The 20,734-nt window shown below is 38.2% G+C and overlaps 1 protein-coding gene across 7 annotated transcripts in view; it reads left to right on the top strand.

Annotated features, from left to right (window-relative positions):
- Positions 1-20,734, top strand: part of LOC146671607 (nuclear GTPase SLIP-GC-like) — a 37,955-nt gene that overhangs the window by 15,926 nt on the left and 1,295 nt on the right. Inside the window, exons 1-23 of one of the 7 annotated variants that reach the window (XM_085403876.1) lie at positions 3,410-3,629; positions 3,696-3,733; positions 7,559-7,623; positions 7,722-7,803; positions 9,037-9,149; positions 9,315-9,359; positions 9,459-9,488; positions 10,826-10,850; positions 11,028-11,108; positions 14,701-14,788; positions 15,309-15,525; positions 15,617-15,838; positions 16,844-17,050; positions 17,141-17,316; positions 17,935-18,028; positions 18,108-18,195; positions 18,344-18,465; positions 19,147-19,317; positions 19,401-19,555; positions 19,682-19,799; positions 19,995-20,103; positions 20,199-20,329; positions 20,580-20,661. In XM_085403876.1, the coding sequence (XP_085260002.1) occupies positions 7,737-7,803; positions 9,037-9,149; positions 9,315-9,359; positions 9,459-9,488; positions 10,826-10,850; positions 11,028-11,108; positions 14,701-14,788; positions 15,309-15,525; positions 15,617-15,838; positions 16,844-17,050; positions 17,141-17,316; positions 17,935-18,028; positions 18,108-18,195; positions 18,344-18,465; positions 19,147-19,317; positions 19,401-19,555; positions 19,682-19,799; positions 19,995-20,103; positions 20,199-20,329; positions 20,580-20,661 (2,341 nt within the window). In that variant the 5' untranslated portion in view covers positions 3,410-3,629; positions 3,696-3,733; positions 7,559-7,623; positions 7,722-7,736. Of the gene's footprint in view, positions 1-3,409; positions 3,630-3,695; positions 3,734-7,558; positions 7,624-7,700; positions 7,804-9,036; positions 9,150-9,314; positions 9,360-9,458; positions 9,489-10,825; positions 10,851-11,027; positions 11,109-14,096; positions 14,202-14,700; positions 14,789-15,308; positions 15,526-15,616; positions 15,839-16,843; positions 17,051-17,140; positions 17,317-17,934; positions 18,029-18,107; positions 18,196-18,343; positions 18,466-19,146; positions 19,318-19,400; positions 19,556-19,681; positions 19,800-19,994; positions 20,104-20,198; positions 20,330-20,579; positions 20,662-20,734 lie in introns of those variants that run through there. The other 6 variants (XM_085403875.1, XM_085403878.1, XM_085403877.1 and 3 more) reach the window with 6 other exon arrangements.

Here is a 20,734-nt window from a genome sequence, read left to right as displayed (position 1 = left end):
ATTATCCTGCCATGCTGATCAGGAAGGCTAGCTCTGTGGTCGGCATGAAGCTGGACACTCTGGTGACAGTGGCAGAGAAAAGGACACTAAAAAAGCTGCTGGACATTATGAACAATGCTGGGCATCCTCTGCACACGGCCATAAACAATCAGAAGAGTCTGTTCAGTGACAGGTTGCTTCTCCCCAAGACAAGAACTAACAGACTTAAAAACTCCTTTGTCCCACACGCCATCAAACTGTTTAACTCCTCTCTGGAGGGGAGAGGGAGGGGAAACAGGAGGACAAAGGAGGGGGGAACAACTAAGCTGTAGTGCCTCTTCACCTCACTGTACAATACCTTGTGCAATACTTTTTGTAAATAGTCAATGGTGCAATAGACCTCAATACTTGAAATGTGCAATTCACTTGTATTTTTATTTTTATTCCTATTTATTCTATTTATCCCCTTCGTATATTTTATTTATATTTGTCTCTGTATTTATATATGTGTGTGTGTGTGTGTATATATATATATATATATATATATAAAATATTCTGTAACTGTAACTTCTGTCGGTGCTGTGCTTTTTGGAAATCGAATTTCCCAGAGGAACCCACCCAAGGGATTAATAAAGTTCTATCTTATCTTATCTTATCTTATCTTATCTTATGCCTCCCACGTCTGTCCCGTGTTGTCACATGATGTAATGTTTGTTTTTGTTGGGACTGTGTATATAGTAAAGTAATAGCAGAAGGGAGGAAGGTGTTCCTCCTGAATACAATATTTCAATTAGCCTTAAATGATCTGCAAATGAATATGATGCAAATGGCTTGATCATAGTTTTTATTTGCCATAGTTTTAGTTTCTATTTATCATGACGACATTTATCTTTACACTTTACGCCGTGCTTGAGATTATTGTACCCGGCCCTAAAAATCTTAGAAATATGGTATCTACCGCCCCAGCCTTTGTCGTCGCTGGAGGGTCCGTGGGACCGCTCCAGCCTTCATCCGCCTTCGCTGGAGGGTCCGAGGGACCGCTCCAGCCTTCATCGGCTTCGTCTGTCTAGATCAAACTTTTCACTTGGGGTTACATGTTTGATTTATGGGTGGGGGGAAATGTTACGTTTCGGTGTTGTCAGTGTTTTGTTTTTTGCGTGACTGTCATGTATTTCCTGCTTTACGTTGAAAGTCTGTGTTATCTTAATGTGTTCAGTTTATGTTTCCTTGTCTCGTCAGGTCTAATTTGCCCCAGCTGTGTTTCCCTCCTGTAGTCCATTCCCTGATTGCTCCTATGTATTTAAGCCTTGTGTTTCAGTATGTCATGGTCGCGATCTCCCCCGTGTTGTAAATAAAAAGTTTGTTGTAAATAGCTGTAAATGGGTTTTGTCAATACTTTCGTTTTGAGACACTTTCGTTTTGGGATTTTGGTGGAGAGCCTTAGTGGGGGGTTTTTTCGTGTGTTTTCTCCTTATTTTTATTTTCCTGCGTTGCACGCCGGTTGCCTAGGCCGGGGTGTAACACTGCTCCCAATTTGGATTCAGACAGACAATATCTCTATCAAGATTAGCTTTAAAACCTATAATCTGTTTATACATTACTCTTTCAACATCTATCAATCTATGGTTTTCTTCCACAGCATGTCTTTGTGTTATCTTCATCCTCTTACCACAACCAGTTGTGGAAGATGGCCATCTCTCCCTGAGTCTGGTTCTGCTGGAGCTCATATGTGTCACATGGTTTTGGGGTTTTTCTCTGTTTGCATTGTTGCATTGTTGTAGTTTCTTTACCTTACAATATAAAGCGCATAAGGCAATTATCGTCATGATTTAGCGCTAAATAAATTCAATTAAATTGGAATTTAATTGAAGTGAATCATGAACAAAAATAAACTCAAGTATTCTGATGCATTTATAACTTACTTGTGTAAAACATCTCCAAAGATTACCCCTTTCACCAGATTAGCATTAATGTTGCTTTAACTACTCATTAACAGCTAACAGGTGTCACTGTAAGAGAAGATTCAGTGCAAATGTTTCATATAGAATTTCACAGAAAAGTGCCACTTGTGACATGACAACTGATATTTTAAAATTATTTTGAATCTTCTTATTTGTAGTAACAATAATAGCAATAACTGTATAATTGGATTGGATACTGTAGAGGATATTCTATCTATCTATCTATCTATCTATCTATCTATCTATCTATCTATCTATCTAATGTTCAACATGGAGCAAAAAAAATAAAGAAAGCGGGATTATGTGAGAATAAAAATACTGGTACGATGTCACTGAAATCAGGCAAATAGATGTCCTGTGTTCAATCGTAGCTTCCATCTAAGCATCCCTTACTCGCTTCCGGGTCTTCGTTACCTGCCTTCTCGAGCTGTTACAGGTATAGGAGGCTGTGTCCCAATTCAGGGTCTGCACGCTTGAAGTACGCGCACTACGCACACTCCGCGTACTACGTACGGTGCGTACTATAAGTAGGAGAAGTGCGGAAGTGAGAGGCTTGTGAAATGGGACGGTCTAGCCTTCGTCACGCTGTTCAGGTTGCCTAGCAACCTGATAATAGCTATATCAAGCTATATAGTTTATGTCTTCCATATTTCCAACTATATCCATAATCATATACTGTGTATGCTACCATTGTATATAGTGTATTATCTTACTTTTTTTCATTGATTGTACTTATTTGTATTTTTGTATTTCCTTCTGATATCTGTACCTGAGCTGAGGTGACGCAAAAATTTCCCCGTTGTGAGATCAATAAAGTCTTATCTTAGCAACCATTATACTAACCGCGAGAAACGCGAGATTGTGTGACATAAATGAAGGTGAAAAAAATGTTTTGTTGGTCATTCATTGTTGTCATGACATCACTTTGATTAGTTGAGTATCTGAGGCTGAGGCTGAGACCACAGGACTGTAAAACATGATAGTTGGGCTTCATTTCTGTACTGAACAGTCATTTCAAGAGTAGTTAGTAAATAACAGTTAGCTCTTGTTGTTCATGAGACTAAAGTCATCTCACTGTGATATATATATATATCATAATAATCTGACAATACTATAATATTGGCCATATTATATTTACATTACCACAGTGAGATGACTTTAGTCTCACTGTTTGCAAGTGAGACTAAAGTGTTTTAATCAAAACAGAGAATCATCACATTCTCTGTTTTGGAGTTTGCAAGTGTTTTGGATTTTGCAAGTGTTTTGGAGTTTGCAAGTGTTTTGGATTTTGCAAGTGTTTTGGATTTTGCAAGTGTTTTGGATTTTGCAAGTGTTTTGGAATTTGCAAGTGTTTTGGATTTTGCAAGTGTTTTGGAGTTTGTACGTGTTTTGTCTCTAGGGGCCACCGTACTAGGCAACCTGAGCAGCACGACGAAGGCTAGACCGTCCCATTTCACAAGCCTCTCACTTCCGCACTTCTCGTACTTATAGTACGCACCGTACGTAGTACGCGTAGTGCACGTACTTCAAGCGTGCAGACCCTGAATTGGGACACAGCCGGAGTCTTAAAAATGTTGCTGCTCCCTCCGATTGAATTGGTTACATTTTGGTTGATTTGGTGATACTCGTGTTTTTGTAGAGAACACCTGCGGATTGTTTCCTCTGAAGTTTTCCTTCCATCGATTGCTGGTATGTTTTAATATTGTGCCGTATTTTACGTTTATTTTACATCGCAGTAAACAGGTGTATTTATAGGTCGTAGTTGCAGAGAATCGGGAGACGCCGTTTGATCGGTATGTAACTTTGATTTTTCACGGTCTTAGCATTATTTCTGTCTTTTACTGTAAATGCTAAATTTACCGTGCATTCACATGTCTGGCCCTGGGTGGGCGGCTGACAGCATTACAGTGGAGCCGCTACTGTTTCTCTGGCATACACTAAGAGAAGTGCAGGTGCTTTGCCTTTATGCTTTGTATTCTCCCTTCTTTCGTTCGGGAATTATTCAATTCGAGCAGTTTGTGTTTATAACAACTTCCCAGTACTGTTGTTTGTACTTGTTGTGTATGTACATTTGGTTTTTGAACGAACGTTTCATTTGTAAATTGATAATATACAGTCCTGATCAAAAGTTTATGACCACTAGAAAAATGGTTATAAAAAAAAGAAAAGAAAAATTATTTGCATGGTTGGATCTTAACAAGGTTAAAGTGGAGCTTCAACATGCAACAAAAAGAAATGGGAATGAGACAAAACAGTTTTTGAGCATGCGATGTATTGAAAACAACAGGCTGATAAAAAGTTTCCGACCACATGCCTTTATAAGGCCAAATCTGTGCAAAAATGTGGATTCATTGTCATTTTTTGATAAGTAACTTTTGAGGTCCGCCGTCATTTTGGTGTGTTCATGTTACATCATTCCCTTTTACTCGCACTGCCACACACGCAAAAAAAAAAACAAACAAACAAAAAAAAAACCCACACACAAGAACATTGTATGTGTGCCTTGCTGTTCAACAGGTGCAGTAATTGGTGATTCCTTTTTGCTTTTCCGTTTGTGCTCTATCCTTTCATTATAATCTCCGATTATGACTGCAAAATCTGCATTATATAAACATTATTATTTTTATAGATAAATTAATAATTTGTTTCCTTTAACCAGGGGCTGAAGGAATTAAGTGGAAGTGAGTGGGTGCCTTAGTGGTGGTTTATGCACCCGTTGTTTGAGCTGCACCATAGTGTGTCTGCACCTGTATGTGCAAGTGAGCCATATGTGTGAGTTGGTGGCTTTTCTGGACTTGTCCTTGTCTGGCATCCCATTCACCTATAAGCCACAGCTTTGAATTGACAGTACATGTGCAATTGCAATTGCTCTTTTAATTTGATAAGTTTTAAGTGGATGTCAATAAATTGTTTATTTTACACTCAGGTCTGTTATAGACATGAATAAATAAACAGATAAATAGAGAATTTATAGGTTGGTGTTATCTTGGAAATAGCAAGTCTGTTTGGTGCAGTATCGCATTCAGATTAGGGCTGAACGATTATGGAAAATAATCTAATTGCGATTTTTTGCCCCAATATTGCGATTGCGATGCGATATGCGATTATTTTTTAAGGTCTTTGTCTTCTGTATTATTAAACAAAGACAAGCAATACATCATATAGTATGGCCAATACTATATTACATTAATTTTAAACTGTTCTTTCCTGGAAGACAGACCTCTGTTATGATGACATGAGGTGATGCATGAATTGATGACTGACATTTTTATTTAACTTCTTCAATCACAACAGTATATTTGAACATACACAATAGTTTATTTTTAGCTTACAAACATCTGAGCATAAAGTGCTGACAAGGAACCCTGGTGTAAACATTAAAATGAAAGTCAGTACAATGTGCAGATTGCAGAAATATACATAAAAAAAATCAGTGGCTTTACCACACTCAGTTTTTCGACAAACTACTAGACAGTCATTCAATTAAAAAATAATATTAAATAAATAAAACTAATAAATAAAAAATACACACATCTTACTGATCTCTGCAGTCAGTAACATTACACATAAAGTGCAAACATAATAGCAATTGTATAAACACACACACAAACACGCCTTTAAAATTTAAAGGCGTGAAATTGGACGGTCTAGTTCTGATTAGCGTCACCGCTGTCTCGGTGGAGTTTAATAAACTCGGCCGTCTGCTTCTTGCTATCTAAAATATAACCAGACACTGGTGTAAATTCTCGACTGTCTCATACTTCTGTTTAATAAGTTTTCTGTTTGACGTTTAGTCAGCTGTGTGAAAACCAAGGAGGAACCCACCCGGGGGATTAATAAAGTTTTATTTTATCTAATCTAATAACTTTAATCTCAGCCAAACCGATTTACTCACGAACAAACAAAACACTGAAAAAAGCCCAACAATAACATTTTTAGGTTGTCTAAGTGACTTATATATTACGTTTAACCCGAGCAGCGAAACTCCGCGGTGATCTGAAAATGATGTGCCGGGAGTTGTGCCGTTCTCGGCCGCATCAGTAACCCTCGAGCTCCCGGCTAGCTGTCGAGCTGGTGGGTAGCAGACGCCTCTGAAAACGTCGAAGCACTTTTGCAAATATGGGATATCTTGATAAACCGAGCAGATATTTGATGTTTACACAACTACTTTCTCGCCTGAAAATATGTTAAAAGTTTATTTTGTGACCCTGAAAGATTAGTATGAGTAATTTTAAAACTTAGTAGCGGCCGCCATTGCTGGAAACTGGAGTTTGGCTGGGCCGCGCTATGAATTCTGGGATATGGTAGTAATTTGGACAGCCTTCGGCGCGTCGCTGTGACGTAATCGGTCTACAAATGCGGCCTCAGGAGGATGCAGCCTATGAATTTGGACATGTCCAGAGTATAATCGCAGCCTTTGCGGTTAGAAAATTGCACTTGATCATGTCGCGATATTATCGCAAATGCGATATATCGTTCAGCCCTAATTCAGATTATGACTGCAAAATCTGCAAAACGGGACAAAAAACATGCATGAATTATGCTGTTTTTGCCTGCAAGGCAGTGAAGACAGGGATGGGGAACTCAAAGTTCTCAGGTTTTGAGTCTCAGGTTGAAGTAGCAGCTTTACTAATATTGACCTGTGACTATTTCATGGATTCAGTGCAGCTGCTGAATAGATTACCTTCAGTGTCATTAAAAACACTGATAATGTTACTTAGGAAAAAAACACATCATAGTTAATCAAGGCCTTTTTAATAAGGTTAAAGTTTTACCCAGTTATGAAACAGCAAAACTGATTTTATATTTGGTAAATGCATATATTCTTGTATCTTTTGGAAAGTTTTGTATTAGGCAAATTTGTAAATGCATTGTTCTTTAGTTTCAGTTTGTGTATATTATGAAAACAATCTTGCCATGCAGTTGCATCACTTATTCAATCAATCTTGCTTCCTGCAGCCTTTCTGACCTTGTAAATAACATAAACATAGATGAATAACATAAATACATAAATACTGAAGACATGGAACAAATGTCATTTGTAAAGCAATGGCTTTACAGAACTTTTTAAAACCTCCTTTTGGAAACTCTTTTTTTTTTCCTGTTTCATCAAAACTGTGTTGACATTTTGACAGAATAGTAAAGAATGAGTGTCCAAAGAGCACATTTGCTTGTCATACCTAACAGTTACTGTTTGTTTGTTTGTTTTTTCTTAATGTATTTGTTTTCCAAAGTTATTTCTTTTTACATTTTTCCTAGTGGGTTTTAAAAAATATATATTGTCACATTTAAACAAAACTAAATGTCAGTGTTCCTATATTCAGCTCCTTATTTTTACATGTCCACTAAAATCCTTGAGCCAAACATCCAGCCATTTCCATCACCTCAGCAATAATACTACCTCTTCCACCTTTTCGCACTTACCCTTACTCATCCCCTGACTAGCATCTGTTTATGATCAGATCTGGTTCCACTCACCTCCTTTTGTTCTACTTACCTTCTCTTGCTTTTTTTCTTTTTTTTTCTTTTTCTTTTTAACCTTAATCAACTTTTGTTTTTAAAACTTCTACTTATTGTTCGACTTCTCCTTTTTTGTTTTTGTTCCTGACTGTTCCCAGTCTATGCCTTCTGGCTGACTTCACCCTCTCTGAAAGAACCTTTTCTACCGCATCTTCAATAGCAGGTAAACTATTTGAACTTTTGCTCTAAATGTATTGTTTATATATCTGCCTATTCCTAGCCATTTTGTTGTTTGATTAGAAATTACAATTTATCTTTCAGTTTTTCTTTGTGGTCATGGATGATTTTGTGCGAAACAAACTGACTGAATGGGATCTACAAAAGTGGATGGATAAATTTGAAGGTAAGGTATTACTATGCATCACTGATGAGCACAGATTTTAAACAATATTGATGTGATGCAGTGTTTAACACGTCAGTTTGGCAAGCGAAAGGTCACTGGATTATTTCCAGCTGGAGATTTGGGTCTGTATCAGGAAGAGCATATCGTCTTTCTTCTACTGGGGCGACCGTGGCTCAGGGGGTTGGGAAGTGCATCTGTAACCGGAAGGTCGCCAGTTTGATCCCCGGGCTCTCTGTCCTGGTCGTTGTGTCCTTGGGCACTTTACCCTACTGTCAGTCTGTCCCAGGGCAGCTGTGGCTACAACTGTAGCTTTCCTCCACCAGTGTGTGAATATGAGAGTGAGTGAATAGTGTCCTGGTTGTACATGCCCAGGAGGCATCCTTGTCAGATGCCCGAACCACAGAGCAGTGGCTCCTGGGTGACTTCTACCCTTTGGAGGAAGCCCATTTCCGCCACTTGTATCTGCAATCTTTCAGTCACTCACAGCTCATGACCATACGTGATGGTAGGGATGTAGATCGACTGGTTAATTGAGAGCTTTGCTTTTACACTCAGCTCTCTCTTCACCACGATGGAACAGAACAACGTCCACATCAATGCAGCCGCAGCACCAATCTGTCTTTTGATCTCCTGCTCCCTTCTCCCATAACTCATAAACAAGACCCGAGATATGTAATGTACTTAATGCTATGTGGACCAAGCTCATGCAACAGTTGTTTAAGGATCGAATGGCCCAAAACAATGGGTCAGACACCAAATAATCCAGAAACAACACCCACTGTGTGAAATCTATAATCCAGTTTTGAGATCCTTTCCCAAACGCCTTAACGCCCACTCACATCCTGGGCCTGTTGACCTCAAGAAATCACATGGGTGGGGCTTGGTTTCACAATAAGTTCACCTGAAACCTTGGCTGATTGTTACCTAAACACATTTTCACACGTTGGCTCGTGTGAATAGTAGTAGTAGAGGATCAACAGGGGGCTCTTGACCCCCTTGGGGGACACTCCCCTAGGACTTAAATCTGGGACTATCCACTATTTGGCCCTAGAACTGAAGAAGCTTCTCGGATGAGCGGTGAAACGTCTTCAAGCAACTTAAAGAAGTCCAGACACTTTACTTTCTAAGCTCTTTAGACTACCATGACCTGGATGACTGAGAACCTTCACAGACATGTGTAGTAATTTTAAAATGATTTGCACTTCTGCATTACTAAGATTTATTTAATTACAGATGAAGAAATTACAGAGGAAAGCTTTTATGAACTTAATGATGAACTCATTGATAAATTGATTCCAAAAGTTGGACCAGGATTAAAGTTCAAGAAGAGATTCAAGCAGTTAAAGGTAATTTTACTGTATGCAATTTAATATTTCTTATATTATTTTGTACATTGTAAGATTTGGTCTGATAAATCTCAATTTATGCAAATCTGTGTTAGAATTACATTGGTATCTGCAAATTACAGATTAAAACAAAACTATTTACCGGGCCTCTTTTGTTGTTGCTAGGAAAAACAAAGTGCAAATGAGGAAACAGTCAATTTATCTGCTAAAGTAAGTTAGATACAATTTTGCTATAACTGGCTAAGATCAATGATAGCAATTATGTATTTCAGTTATTTTGCACTCATTTTTTGTATTCACTATTAACAGGAGCAAAAAGATGCACCTGAATTAGATCGGGTAAGAATTATATATGTACACACACATTAGGGATGCACCGATACCGGTATCTGGTATCGGCCTCGATACCACATTTTCTAAAGTACTCGTACTCGTTAAAAGTCCCCCGATACCAGGGACCGATACCATGGTCTGAGACCTATCTATGTTGAGCGGCATGCAAGGGGTTAATCATAGGTGCCGAGTGCCCGCCCCCAGGCCCCGGCTGCAGTTCAGAGCGGGGAGAAGGCGAGGCGAGACATATCAGCCGTGTGGAACTATTTTAAAGTGAATGAAGACAACAAAACAAAGGCGGATTGCAAATTGTGCTCAGCGAAATTGTCCAGAGGAGGCTCAAAAGGTAGCGCATTTAACACAAGTAATTTAATCAAGCACCTAAAATCCCAACACGACAACGAGTACAAAGAGTTTACCCACGCTCATTTACCCATGCTTATTAGCACAGAGGAGCATAGCTGATGCTATAGCAGTGGGACCGAAAATAGTTGGGCATTTGAAACATTCCGCCTTAGCCTACTCCCGCCTCGAGGACATTCAGGGACAGCTCAACCAGCCAATAAAGAGACTGCAGCAGGACGTACAGACGCGCTGGAACAGCATTTATTACATGCTCCAGTCCCTCATTGAGCAAAAGCGAGTGCTGGGGTGTATGTGTTCGAGCATGAACTCCCTGACTATCTCACCGCTCACCAATGGGCTCTTATGGAGACGACTGTTGCCATCCTCACCCCCTTTGAGGAACTAACTAAAAAAGTGAGCAGCTACGACGCACTAGCCTCTGATGTCATGCCAGCTGTGACTGTGCTAGTGAGACTTCTAAACAGAGAAACAGACGAGGACCACGGCGTCAAGACAATGAAAGTAACCTTACTGGCAGCTGTCAAGAAGCGCTTCAGTGACGTCGAGAACAACCCACTGTACTTCATCTCCACCATATTTGACCCAAGGTAAAGTCTGTGTGCTATAGGTATTCAATGATAAACTACAGTACTAAATGTAAGATTATTTTACATCTGAAATATATATTTGTAACTAAAATACACGAATACATGAATATGTTGCATACAACATGCTTTTCATTTTAAATAAATGTTCTTAATTCCAAACCAGTCCCTTGTTTTTTTTTTTTGGTTTTTTTGTTAAATTATAGGACTAAAGCTGTTACCTGTAAATTTAAATCATGTTTTTATTAAGTACTCGGTATCGGTATCGGCGAGTACTGAAATGCAAGTACTCGTACTCGTACTCGTTTTCCAAAAAAGTGGTATCGGTGCATCCCTAATACACACACACATATATATATAATCTCATGCATTAATATGTACATTGATCCCCAGGTTTTGCCATCCACAAGTGGTGAAGGTAAGATATATGCCATCTTATTTATTACAAGCAGTATTAAGCAGTATTTTCAAGACAACAGTCACTTGGACAGAATAATATCATTGAAATTAAATATTAAATTTGACTCCTGAGCAAATCCCAGATAACAAAGTTGTATATTTATCCTTTTCTTTAAATATTTTTCTATCCAATTAGGAAAGAGAAAGTTCGACCTACCGGACGAGTCCAGCAAATTGCAACCACCAGCTAAACGACAACGTAGCTCCCAACCATTGGGTATTTCTCTCTAAACATTGGCCATTAAACAAATCTGCCATTTTTTAATGTATTGGTTTATTGGTGTAAAAGTATGTTATTAAAATTTAATTTTGAAGAGGCAACAACATGAGTGCTACATATACCATAATTAAAGTTACCATATTGTGTGCCTGATACATTACATTCACACAGGCCCTCCCAGGCCCCCATACCTGGGAGGGCCTGAGATGCTCCCAGAGAGGGAAGACCCGACGGGACAAACATGCATTCCCACTCTCATGCACACATATACACATACTCTGCACTCACCCAATATGGAGACAAACAGAAAAGGACACTGTACACACACCCACACTCCCCAAACATACTCTATATCCCAGGTCCAGGTACCCTGGCCCCCGAACTGGAGTTACTCTTGCTGAGACTGGCAGGAGCTGAACCACTCCCTGAAGTGGTAGCTTAGTGAGCTGTGATTGGCAGGGCTGGGTTTACTCATATTTCTCCTCTTCCAGCCTATGGGCTGGTTAATGGATCCTAAATGTCATTTGTATGAATGTAGATTAATGACAGTTGAAAGCTTCAGGCCGGAGGATCCTTTCAGTATCTTTGCTATTCTCAGGATTGCGCTCTAACACATAGAGCTCACATGGTGTTTCTGGGATCTGTTGTAGTCACCCTCCCAGTTTGGGCATTACTGCCCTGAGTGCTCTGATTACCATGGTGGGGACCACTCTGCTTTCACCCTTCACATCTTATAAAGTTCTTCTCTCAGCCCTTGGAATTTCTCAAGCTTCTCGTTTTACTTCTTCCTAATTCCATCATATCTTGATATAGTTACATCTATCACTACAGCCAGTCTTTTTGTGCTTGTCCACCACTACTATGTCCAGTTGGTCTTTGTTAATGCGTATCTGGAAGAATCTTTGCTCAGTCACTCTTAGCCACCCTGGTGGAAATATCCTATTTGAACTTGGGACTTCCTTGTTATACTCAGCAAAGATATTCCTGTATACTTTTCCAACAATTTTGTTCTGGCATTCCATGTTCCTCCTAGCATCTTGCAATTTGCTGTTATGTGGTGCATTGTTTCAGGGTGTCTCAACACAGCCTGCACCTGGAGTCTTGCCTGGTGTGGTTGTGTCCAGTTTCTACGGATCATATCCTTAGCACTTGTCCCTGTGCTGCTCTCATTAGTGTCTCTGTGCTATCTTTTCAGCCCATCTTCTTTCTTGGATATCTGCTCCCTTAGGTATTCACTAAGTACGTGATCAATTGAGAGCATCTTCCCATTCGTTCTGCTTGGGTTTTTTTGGGTTTTTTTTTTTACCTCCGGGCCGAGGCTTAAGGATCCTTTCAGTATCTTTGCTATTCCCAGGATTCACAACAAAGACCAAGGATCTTTGTTGGTTCATCCTGGATAGTGGTTTTGACAACTTCTTTGTGCTTAGTGTACAATGCCAGGGTGCTGGATTTGTCATTATACCCTCCATGTATGGTAAGAAGCATTCTTGTCTAGATTTCTGTTTGTCTTCTTTTGCCTCTATTGGTCCTTGAGGCCCCTGTGATGTTTATTGAGGCCAGTTTAGGGAGATTGCTGTGGTCTGCTCTTAGCTCCACTAGCCACTGAGCATTATTGTTATGTTGTCCTTCTTCCATTTGCTCTTCTAGCATTGCTCCATCTCCAGGCTTAGTGGGGCTGCTGTTCTCATATTCTTCCCGTGCCACTTAGCGTACACCTTGGAAGGTTTACTGAAGAGCATCTGCTTTCACCCTTCACATCTTCTAAAGTTCTTCTCTTAGCCCTTGGAATTTCTCAAGCTTCTCGTTTTACTTCTTCCTAATGACATCATATCTTGATATAGTTACATCTATCACTACAGCCAGTCTTTTTGCTCCATCTCCAGGCTTGGTGGGGCTGCTGTTCTTATATTCCTCCAGTGCTACTTAGCGTACACCTTGTATGGTTTACTGAAGAAGGACATCTGGCTTGTCCTCCTGGCCTCTATCTTTCTGGTGTACCTCTTCAGGTGGCTAGTGAAGGCTATGAGTCTTTGCTTCAGGCATGGGTAGCTTGCTGTACTTAAGCATCCCTTTCTTCATCACACCTTTCTGGAGCTCTTATAATTGGCTAACTTCCATCCTTGCTGCCTTGATCTTGGCCTCTAGTCTCCTTTTTCATGGAGGATACTGCTTCTTGTGGCCTTTTTTTTATCTTGTATCCAAGCATCCCAAAGATCACTGCTTCTGTGGTGTAGATCAACTGGTTGGTTTCAGTGATGGTCATAGTAAAGATTATCCATAATGCTGCATTCAGTTCTTCTAATAGACTGTCAGAGGATACATCTCATACTCTTGGTAATCAACCATGGAGGATCCAGGTTTCCAGCGTAGCCACAATATTTTCTTTAAGCTCAGCTGCTCTCGTACTCAATCCCTTCAATACACCAGTTGTTCTTGGAGTTCTGTGAGATCTGGTGATCATAAAACCCCCTCTGACCTGACGTGACCTGTCCCACCGTTGCCATAGCATTTGCGTTATACAGCATCAGTCCTGAGTTGTGTTAGCAGTTACTTCTCTTGGATGCTGGAACAATGAGATACTTGTTGTTTTACAATTAGTCTAGATGTTAGTCTAAACAGGTTTAATCAGATTGGTAAAGCTGTTGTTTGGTCAGCATATCTTAGTTGCACTGCAATGTAGCATAAAGCCACACTTTAAAGATTAGGTGTGGCATATCGTCAAAGTAGCCATTCATTTTACCGTAATCCTTGAATCTCTCCCAAATTATGTCCTTTCATCTATTTTCTTACCATGGTAATTTCACCTTTCTCCATTCCTTTTTCACTCTTTTGGGAACTGCTGTTCCTCCTGTACTTCTCTATGGTGGATGCTAGCAACATCAGCCTCCTGTGAGTGTGAGGGCCTGTTACTTGTTGGTGTCGGTGTCAGTTACCTTGACATATTTTGTTGCATTTATTGTAAGTGGATTTTTTTCTCTTTCTCTCTTAGCTTTTCAGATTCATCTTTTCACCACTTCTTCCAGATCTGACAGTAGCTGAACCAAAAAGTGGGGGGTTTTCAATGAGTCCATGAAGCAAGACTGATCGAATGTGAGAATTAGAGAGATTACTTTGTGTAAGGTTACTGAGACAACTGGGGTGGATGATATTCTCCTTTATTTTTCTCAGGGATCTGTATGTGGTGCGGCTGTTTTGGTTGATATGCTTCTACAATGTCACATGGAGGTGGGACAGTGCAGTTAGACTGACAGACCAAGGTGGTGGACTACCGCCGAAAGGTTTTTGCCAGTGTGGTGCTAGGCACAGTCCAGCTATGAAATAAACCTTTTGACTCAGGAATAAAAATACAGCCATCGTAATCATCACAAAACACTGTACCAGCACTGTATGCCGCCAAAGATATTCTAGGTTGCATGGGAGTTTTCCAAACCAATCTATATGTGTTTTTTGGGATTCACCAGGGTATTTGATCCTGTGAGAAAAGTCTTTTGCGTCAAATTCAGATTCGGACTCGGATTAACAGTAGAAGATGGATGGATCCATAGGTTTATAGCTCTTGCTAAATAGTTGTTTACTTCTTTGCTTACAGAAGCAATCGTGCTGTCTGATGTAAAAAACATAATGAAATTCGTCCATGCCAGACTACACGAAAAAGACAAGCTCAGTGCTTTCCTGAAGTGAGTATTACGTTTCCATATCCTTTGTTGTGTCTGTATAGCCATGTTAGAAAGCCATGTTTGTTTGTTTGCCAGCAAGTGATTCTAGAATCATAAATAATCATGGTAACATGGACATTCATTCCTTATTTAATTTGTAAGACTCAAGACCTTTTTACTATTACTTACTTTATTAGTTAGTTTAAAGTTGTATTGCTGACAGACAGGTTATAACAGAAAATGAATTCTTCCAATGCTTTTAGTGTGGATCACAATTAGTCTCACTTGGATTCGATTTAAGTCTGCCAGACTTTTATTCTGTATAGTACAGCTACTTTTATTTGCTGTTTATGGTATCCATAAATTTGAGGTAAAAATTTAATTCTTCAGCTACTAAATTTCTATAATTTTTTCTGAGATAGCATCTAAAAGATTGAGTTCTTAGCAAAAACAAAAGCTATAGAAACGTGAAAAGCATTGTGATGATTATTTGTGTAGTCAGTTGGATCAGTTAACCCATATTTACAATCTTATTTAACAGGAAAAAAATTAGTGATTTGGAGACAGACAAGAGGGAGCTGGTTGGTGTCTTTGGTAAAACTGGGGCTGGAAAGAGTTCTCTGATAAATGCCATCATTGAAGAGAAGAACCTTTTGCCTTCTGGAAGTGTCAGTGCATGCACCTCAGTCATGATCAAAGTGGAGGCTAACATGCAAGGCTCTAACTATGAGGCAGACATTGAGTTCATCACACCAGAGGTAAAATTAGTTTTAGCTGCAGAAATATAATTTCTTAGTATTCTGGGTTTAGGCCCTTTTAATAAAACTGAAAAGCATTTTTGTTTTTAAGGAGTGGAAAGATGAGTTGTGGTCATCTCATCAATTTCTTGGGGATAATGAAGACTGTGAAATGGATGTTGATAATGACTATCATGACATCAGTGAAAAGTTTTCAGCGCTCTATGGAGAAGAATGGAAAGGAAAGTCCTCTGAAGATCTCATGGATGGAAAATATTTCAGAGAAATTCCAGAATTTCTCCAAGGCAGGAGGAAGATTTTGACATGTGAATCAGTAAGACATCACCGCTCTATTACTTACTGACGCATTCTTGCAAGGGTGATGTATTCAGGATGGTATAATTTACATACAGCTTTGGTTTCAGTAATCCTCAACTGTGCAACTTAACTAGTGTGCCCAATATACATCACATGTATGAGACCATTGTCCACTAACTAAAAATCTGTTCTATTTTGTTATATTATCTGTCATTAGTTCATAGTTTCTTTTTAGCCCTGTGATGGACAGGCAACCCTGTCCAGGGTGTAACCCAATTTGCCATATGGCAACTGGAATAGGTCTGTGCCCCCTTGTGACCCTAGATTGAATAAGTCGAAGAGAATGAATGGATGGATCTATCAACTTTTTCTATTTGAAAAGTTGGTTCAAAATTCAAGTACAGCTGAAGTATGTGTGTTTTTTGAGTCATTTTAATAAAAGTTGTCACATTTCAGGATTTTACTGCTGTTAAATGTCACAACAGGTCAAATTTGATCTGACCAGTATCTAAGGGTTAAATTACACCAAAACAGTCCTACTCTGAACAAATGCAAATCTGTACTTGCAATGTGCATTGTTTAAGTTGAATTTAACTTTAGAGAAGAGGACAAGGTGCAAGAACCCAGACTTTAATAGTCTGATTCTGGGTTATGACTTTAAAATGTGCAACACAGTGAATGTGTGAAATAAATTAGGCCCACAATCCCATTTGTGCTCCCAATGTGATGCACTGATCTGGTATTAAAACCAGAGATTCTTACAAGGCTCCTATTTGGGGTCTTCCTAACATCAAAGCTGGTTGGGTTCGTAAGGAGTTCACATTTGCTTTAAACACAGGAAAAACATGCAAGTAAGTAAATATCTTAAAAATAAATGAAATATTTATTTTTCTTCTGTGTGCACTGTTTTTTTTAAAAAATGTGCTTTTCTGTCATATTTTCTGCTGCTCTAATGGTTTAACTTGTAAAACACCTGTAGTGCTTAGAGTAATGATGTCTTACTTTTTTTAAATTATTGCAGGCTAAAGAACTCTCTGCAAGATGTGTCAAATACACAAGAAGTGACTCTAAACAGGGAAATGATAAAAATGTAAAGAAGTGGTACTGGCCTCTAGTGAAATGTGTGACTGTCAGGGTGCCAAACAATGATTTTCTCCAGCATGTCACACTTGTGGACCTTCCTGGAAATGGTGACCGTAACAAGAGTCGAGATAAAATGTGGAAACAAGTAATTTATTCACATATTCACTACTGTCTATTTTTAAATATGAAGTTTTGATAATAAGTTACTTACAGTTGAATTATAATATTCTTTCAGATTGTTGAAAATTGTTCTACTGTGTGGATTGTAACTGAGATTAATAGAGTAATCGCAGAAAAAGAAGCCTGGGAGATCCTGGAAAGTGCCAGCAGCTATATTGGAAATGGTGGCGAGTGTCGACAAATCCTATTTATCTGCACTAAGTCAGATCACATTGAAGATTCAGATGATCAGTAAGTACGTTGTGACACAAAATGTGTATAGCTGCACACCCAATTTTGGAAAAGCTTTAGGTGTCAGACAGATGCGTCACAACAGGCTCTAGAATACTTCGGTATACCATAGAAGTTCAAGGTCAACTTAATAACTTCAAGCTACCAGTGACCAGTTCCAGTGGCTGTAAAATGAGCCCCAGTTTGCAATCCTCATGGTGCCACCTTCTTTCCAGAGAAGTGAGGTTTTCCCCTTATAACTCTTCAAACAAGCCATACTTGTTTAGTCTTTGTTCTAACCATATCATTGTGAACTTTGACATTTAGAATGCTAACTGAAGCCTGTAGAGCTTGACATGTAGCTCTTGATTGTTTTTTGTATTTCCCCGAATTTCACTGAGAATTTCAGTCTGACCTTCAGGTGAATTTTCTTAGATGGCCACTTATAGGATTGTCTCAACAACAACGTCTGCTTTTAAAGTGGTGCTCACTCGTTAATTAATTGATCAAGTGCATTTTATCAGCAGTACCTAGCTGTTACGTACCCAGTGAGGGTGCACTTATTGCTTACTTTAAAAGGGTCTAGTTAGAGACTCCCCCTTACTGTCCAACTATATGTGCAAATATCTTTTCTTCTAGTTCAGCAGCTCAACGCCGGGACCTCATAGTTAAAAGAAACATGCAAGTCAAAGATGAAGTGAGGAAAGAATTCAGCAGGCTACACAAAATTAAGGTGAGCAAGCTGAAGAAAACTAACACAACAACTCTTTTTAATGTTAAGATTGTGTTCAAATGAAATCCATTTTCCCCAGAAACACTTCACTGTTGACCATTTCAAGGTCTTCACAGTGAGCTCCAGAGAGTTTCTAAAAAAGAAACGCTTAAATGCAGATGAAACTGGTAGGTAAAGTCTCCTTAAATGACAATATTATAGCTAAGAATTTTTTTTTTTTTTGCATTTTTTAACTGAAGCAAGAGTGAACGATTGGATTTAAATCAAAGTATGCACAGTCATGTAAAATTTCAGCATTCAAATTCCTTTTAACAGAAATACCCAAACTTCAGCAATTTTTGCAAGATCTCAATGACTGTCACTCAGAGACATTCAACTTTGTGTCTGGAGCTTATGGGATTCTGTCTTTGATTCAAGGGGCCAACTGCAGAGGAGTGGTAAGTGGTAATAAATACTCAGATTTGTGATTAATATGTTTTTAAAGCTGTGTTTATTGAAAGTAAGTTTAGTAAAGTGTGTTCAGTTTCACTGGAAAATGACAAGGTGCACATGAAATGTGAATCTTAAAGATTTTTAGGAAAGCGCAACAGCAAAGTAAAAATACAACATTTTATAAAGCAGAATAAAACACAATTTTCAACTGCTTGAGAAAATAAAAGAAATTTACTCAGAAGGGAATTTTTAATCAAAGAATATTGGTATGATGTATGTTTTTAAACAGTTTCATTAAGTCCTGAAAGCATGTTGTAAGTGAGGAGAGGGCCAGTAGAACAGTTCTTGCTATTGTGTTAGATATTCTTACATTCTTAGACATGAATAAGAAAGTGCCAGGATAGCACTTCTCTAAGATAAGTTGCAGGTTGTGAATAATCCAATATTGGATGTTGCGTTGAGTGAGTAGTTGATGAATTAGTAATTTTGAATCTCAAAGTTCTGTCCAAACAAACCAAAAAATATTGCCCATACCTATTCCTTAATCTGAAATGCTGCTTTTTTTTTCTTTTTCTTTTTTTCGCTTGTATTTTTACTTTTGACTCGTTTGTGAAGCTCTTTTTAAAATTGATATAGTTTGATAAAAATTGTAACATGTTCTTTTTTTTTTTTTTAATTTATTTTAGGCTAGCAAAAAACATGTGTGTGGAGAACTTGAGAGAACAATGAGCCAACAACTTACGCAAGTCGCAAAAGCAATGGCAGAGGCCTATAGGACTTTTGAGAGATGCCTTAGCGAGGGAGTTGAAAGCTCCATCTGTTCATATGGACAAAAACTGAAGACCTTCTTGTATTATGTATGTATAAGCTAGCTCCATCAACACAAGGAACTTTGCATTTTATATGATTATGTGTTAAAATGTTCTCTACTTTGTTTCAGAGAAAGAAGGGTAGTGCTTTTCACGGGACACTAAAGCGTGTTGTTCAGAGTGGTGGCATCTACAAACAAAAAAAAGGGAAGCAAATAAACATTAACATGATGTTAGCTTCATACTTGATGGACAGCATTGATGAAGATTTCAGAAAGACCTTCCCGTAAGGATACACATTATATACCACACCTTTTAACAAATAAAAACATGAAATGGATATGTAAAAGTCAGTTTTAAAATAAAAAATTCTACTTCTGTCTGTTAAAAGCATCCTGTTTAAATGTTTCAGAAATGAAGTTAAATGCGGCGCATTTAATGGTGTAATTGAAACATTTTCACTTAACACCGATTTTTTGAATAAATACCACAAAGATGTTGAACTGCAGCTGAGATTTCTCAAGACAGAGGTAAAAGATTAAACTTCCCAATATTAGTGAAAACAGAAAAACTAATGATTCATATATATATATATATATATATATATATATATATATATATATATATATATATATATATATATATATATATATATATATATATATATATATATATATATATATATATATATATATATATATAATGTTTTTTGTTTTTTTTCTAAGGAGGAAAAAATCAAGGCAAAACTCAATAAAATCATCCGGACGCAGAAGAAAGATGTCTACAACAGTGTGACACAGAAAATTAAAGAAATTATGGAAGAAAGCTACATCAGTAATAAAGAGATTTATAAGTTGCCACTAAGATACATTTCTTTTTATCATGATTCTGCATCAAAAGTCTGACAGACGTTTTATGTCTTACTCTAGAGGCCGCAGCATTCAGAGGACCAGGCACACTGAACAACATGAGGGAGACTATTGAGAGACATGTGCACTCAAATAAGAGCATGTTTGAGCAGGCGAAAAATACCATGTTGGAGAAGCTGAATGCCTTGATGGTTTGTTATATTTTATATTTAAACATATTTATATTTGAACACAATTTAAACCATACTATTGCACATCAATTTTCCTTTGTCCAATATTCACACCTGCCTTTTTCTGTTTGAGTGGATATTATAAGAAATGTGTGTTTCCTTGAGTACTTTCCTCAGTCCTAGCAACCTCTAACGCATCTTAAGTTATGTTTTTAAAATGTATTTCTCACTGGTTCTTTGATAAGTGATTAAAAGTTTGGTACTATCTTAGCAATACATCCTAGAGACGCTGCAGAAAACGATGATGGAATCAATTGAACTCTCACTTAAGACTGATAACTGCTCACTTCCAGGTAAACATTTCTAAAGACAATAAATACAACTTCAACTTCACCAAAACCTGAATATCTTATTTTTAATATTTTT

The sequence above is a fragment of the Rhamphochromis longiceps genome, linkage group LG4 (genome assembly GCF_057381845.1).
Source record: "Rhamphochromis longiceps isolate RC_006_pf linkage group LG4, R_longiceps_female_GT1.1, whole genome shotgun sequence".
Lineage (NCBI taxonomy): Eukaryota > Metazoa > Chordata > Actinopteri > Cichliformes > Cichlidae > Rhamphochromis > Rhamphochromis longiceps.
This window is presented reverse-complemented; position numbering and strand designations above follow the sequence as displayed.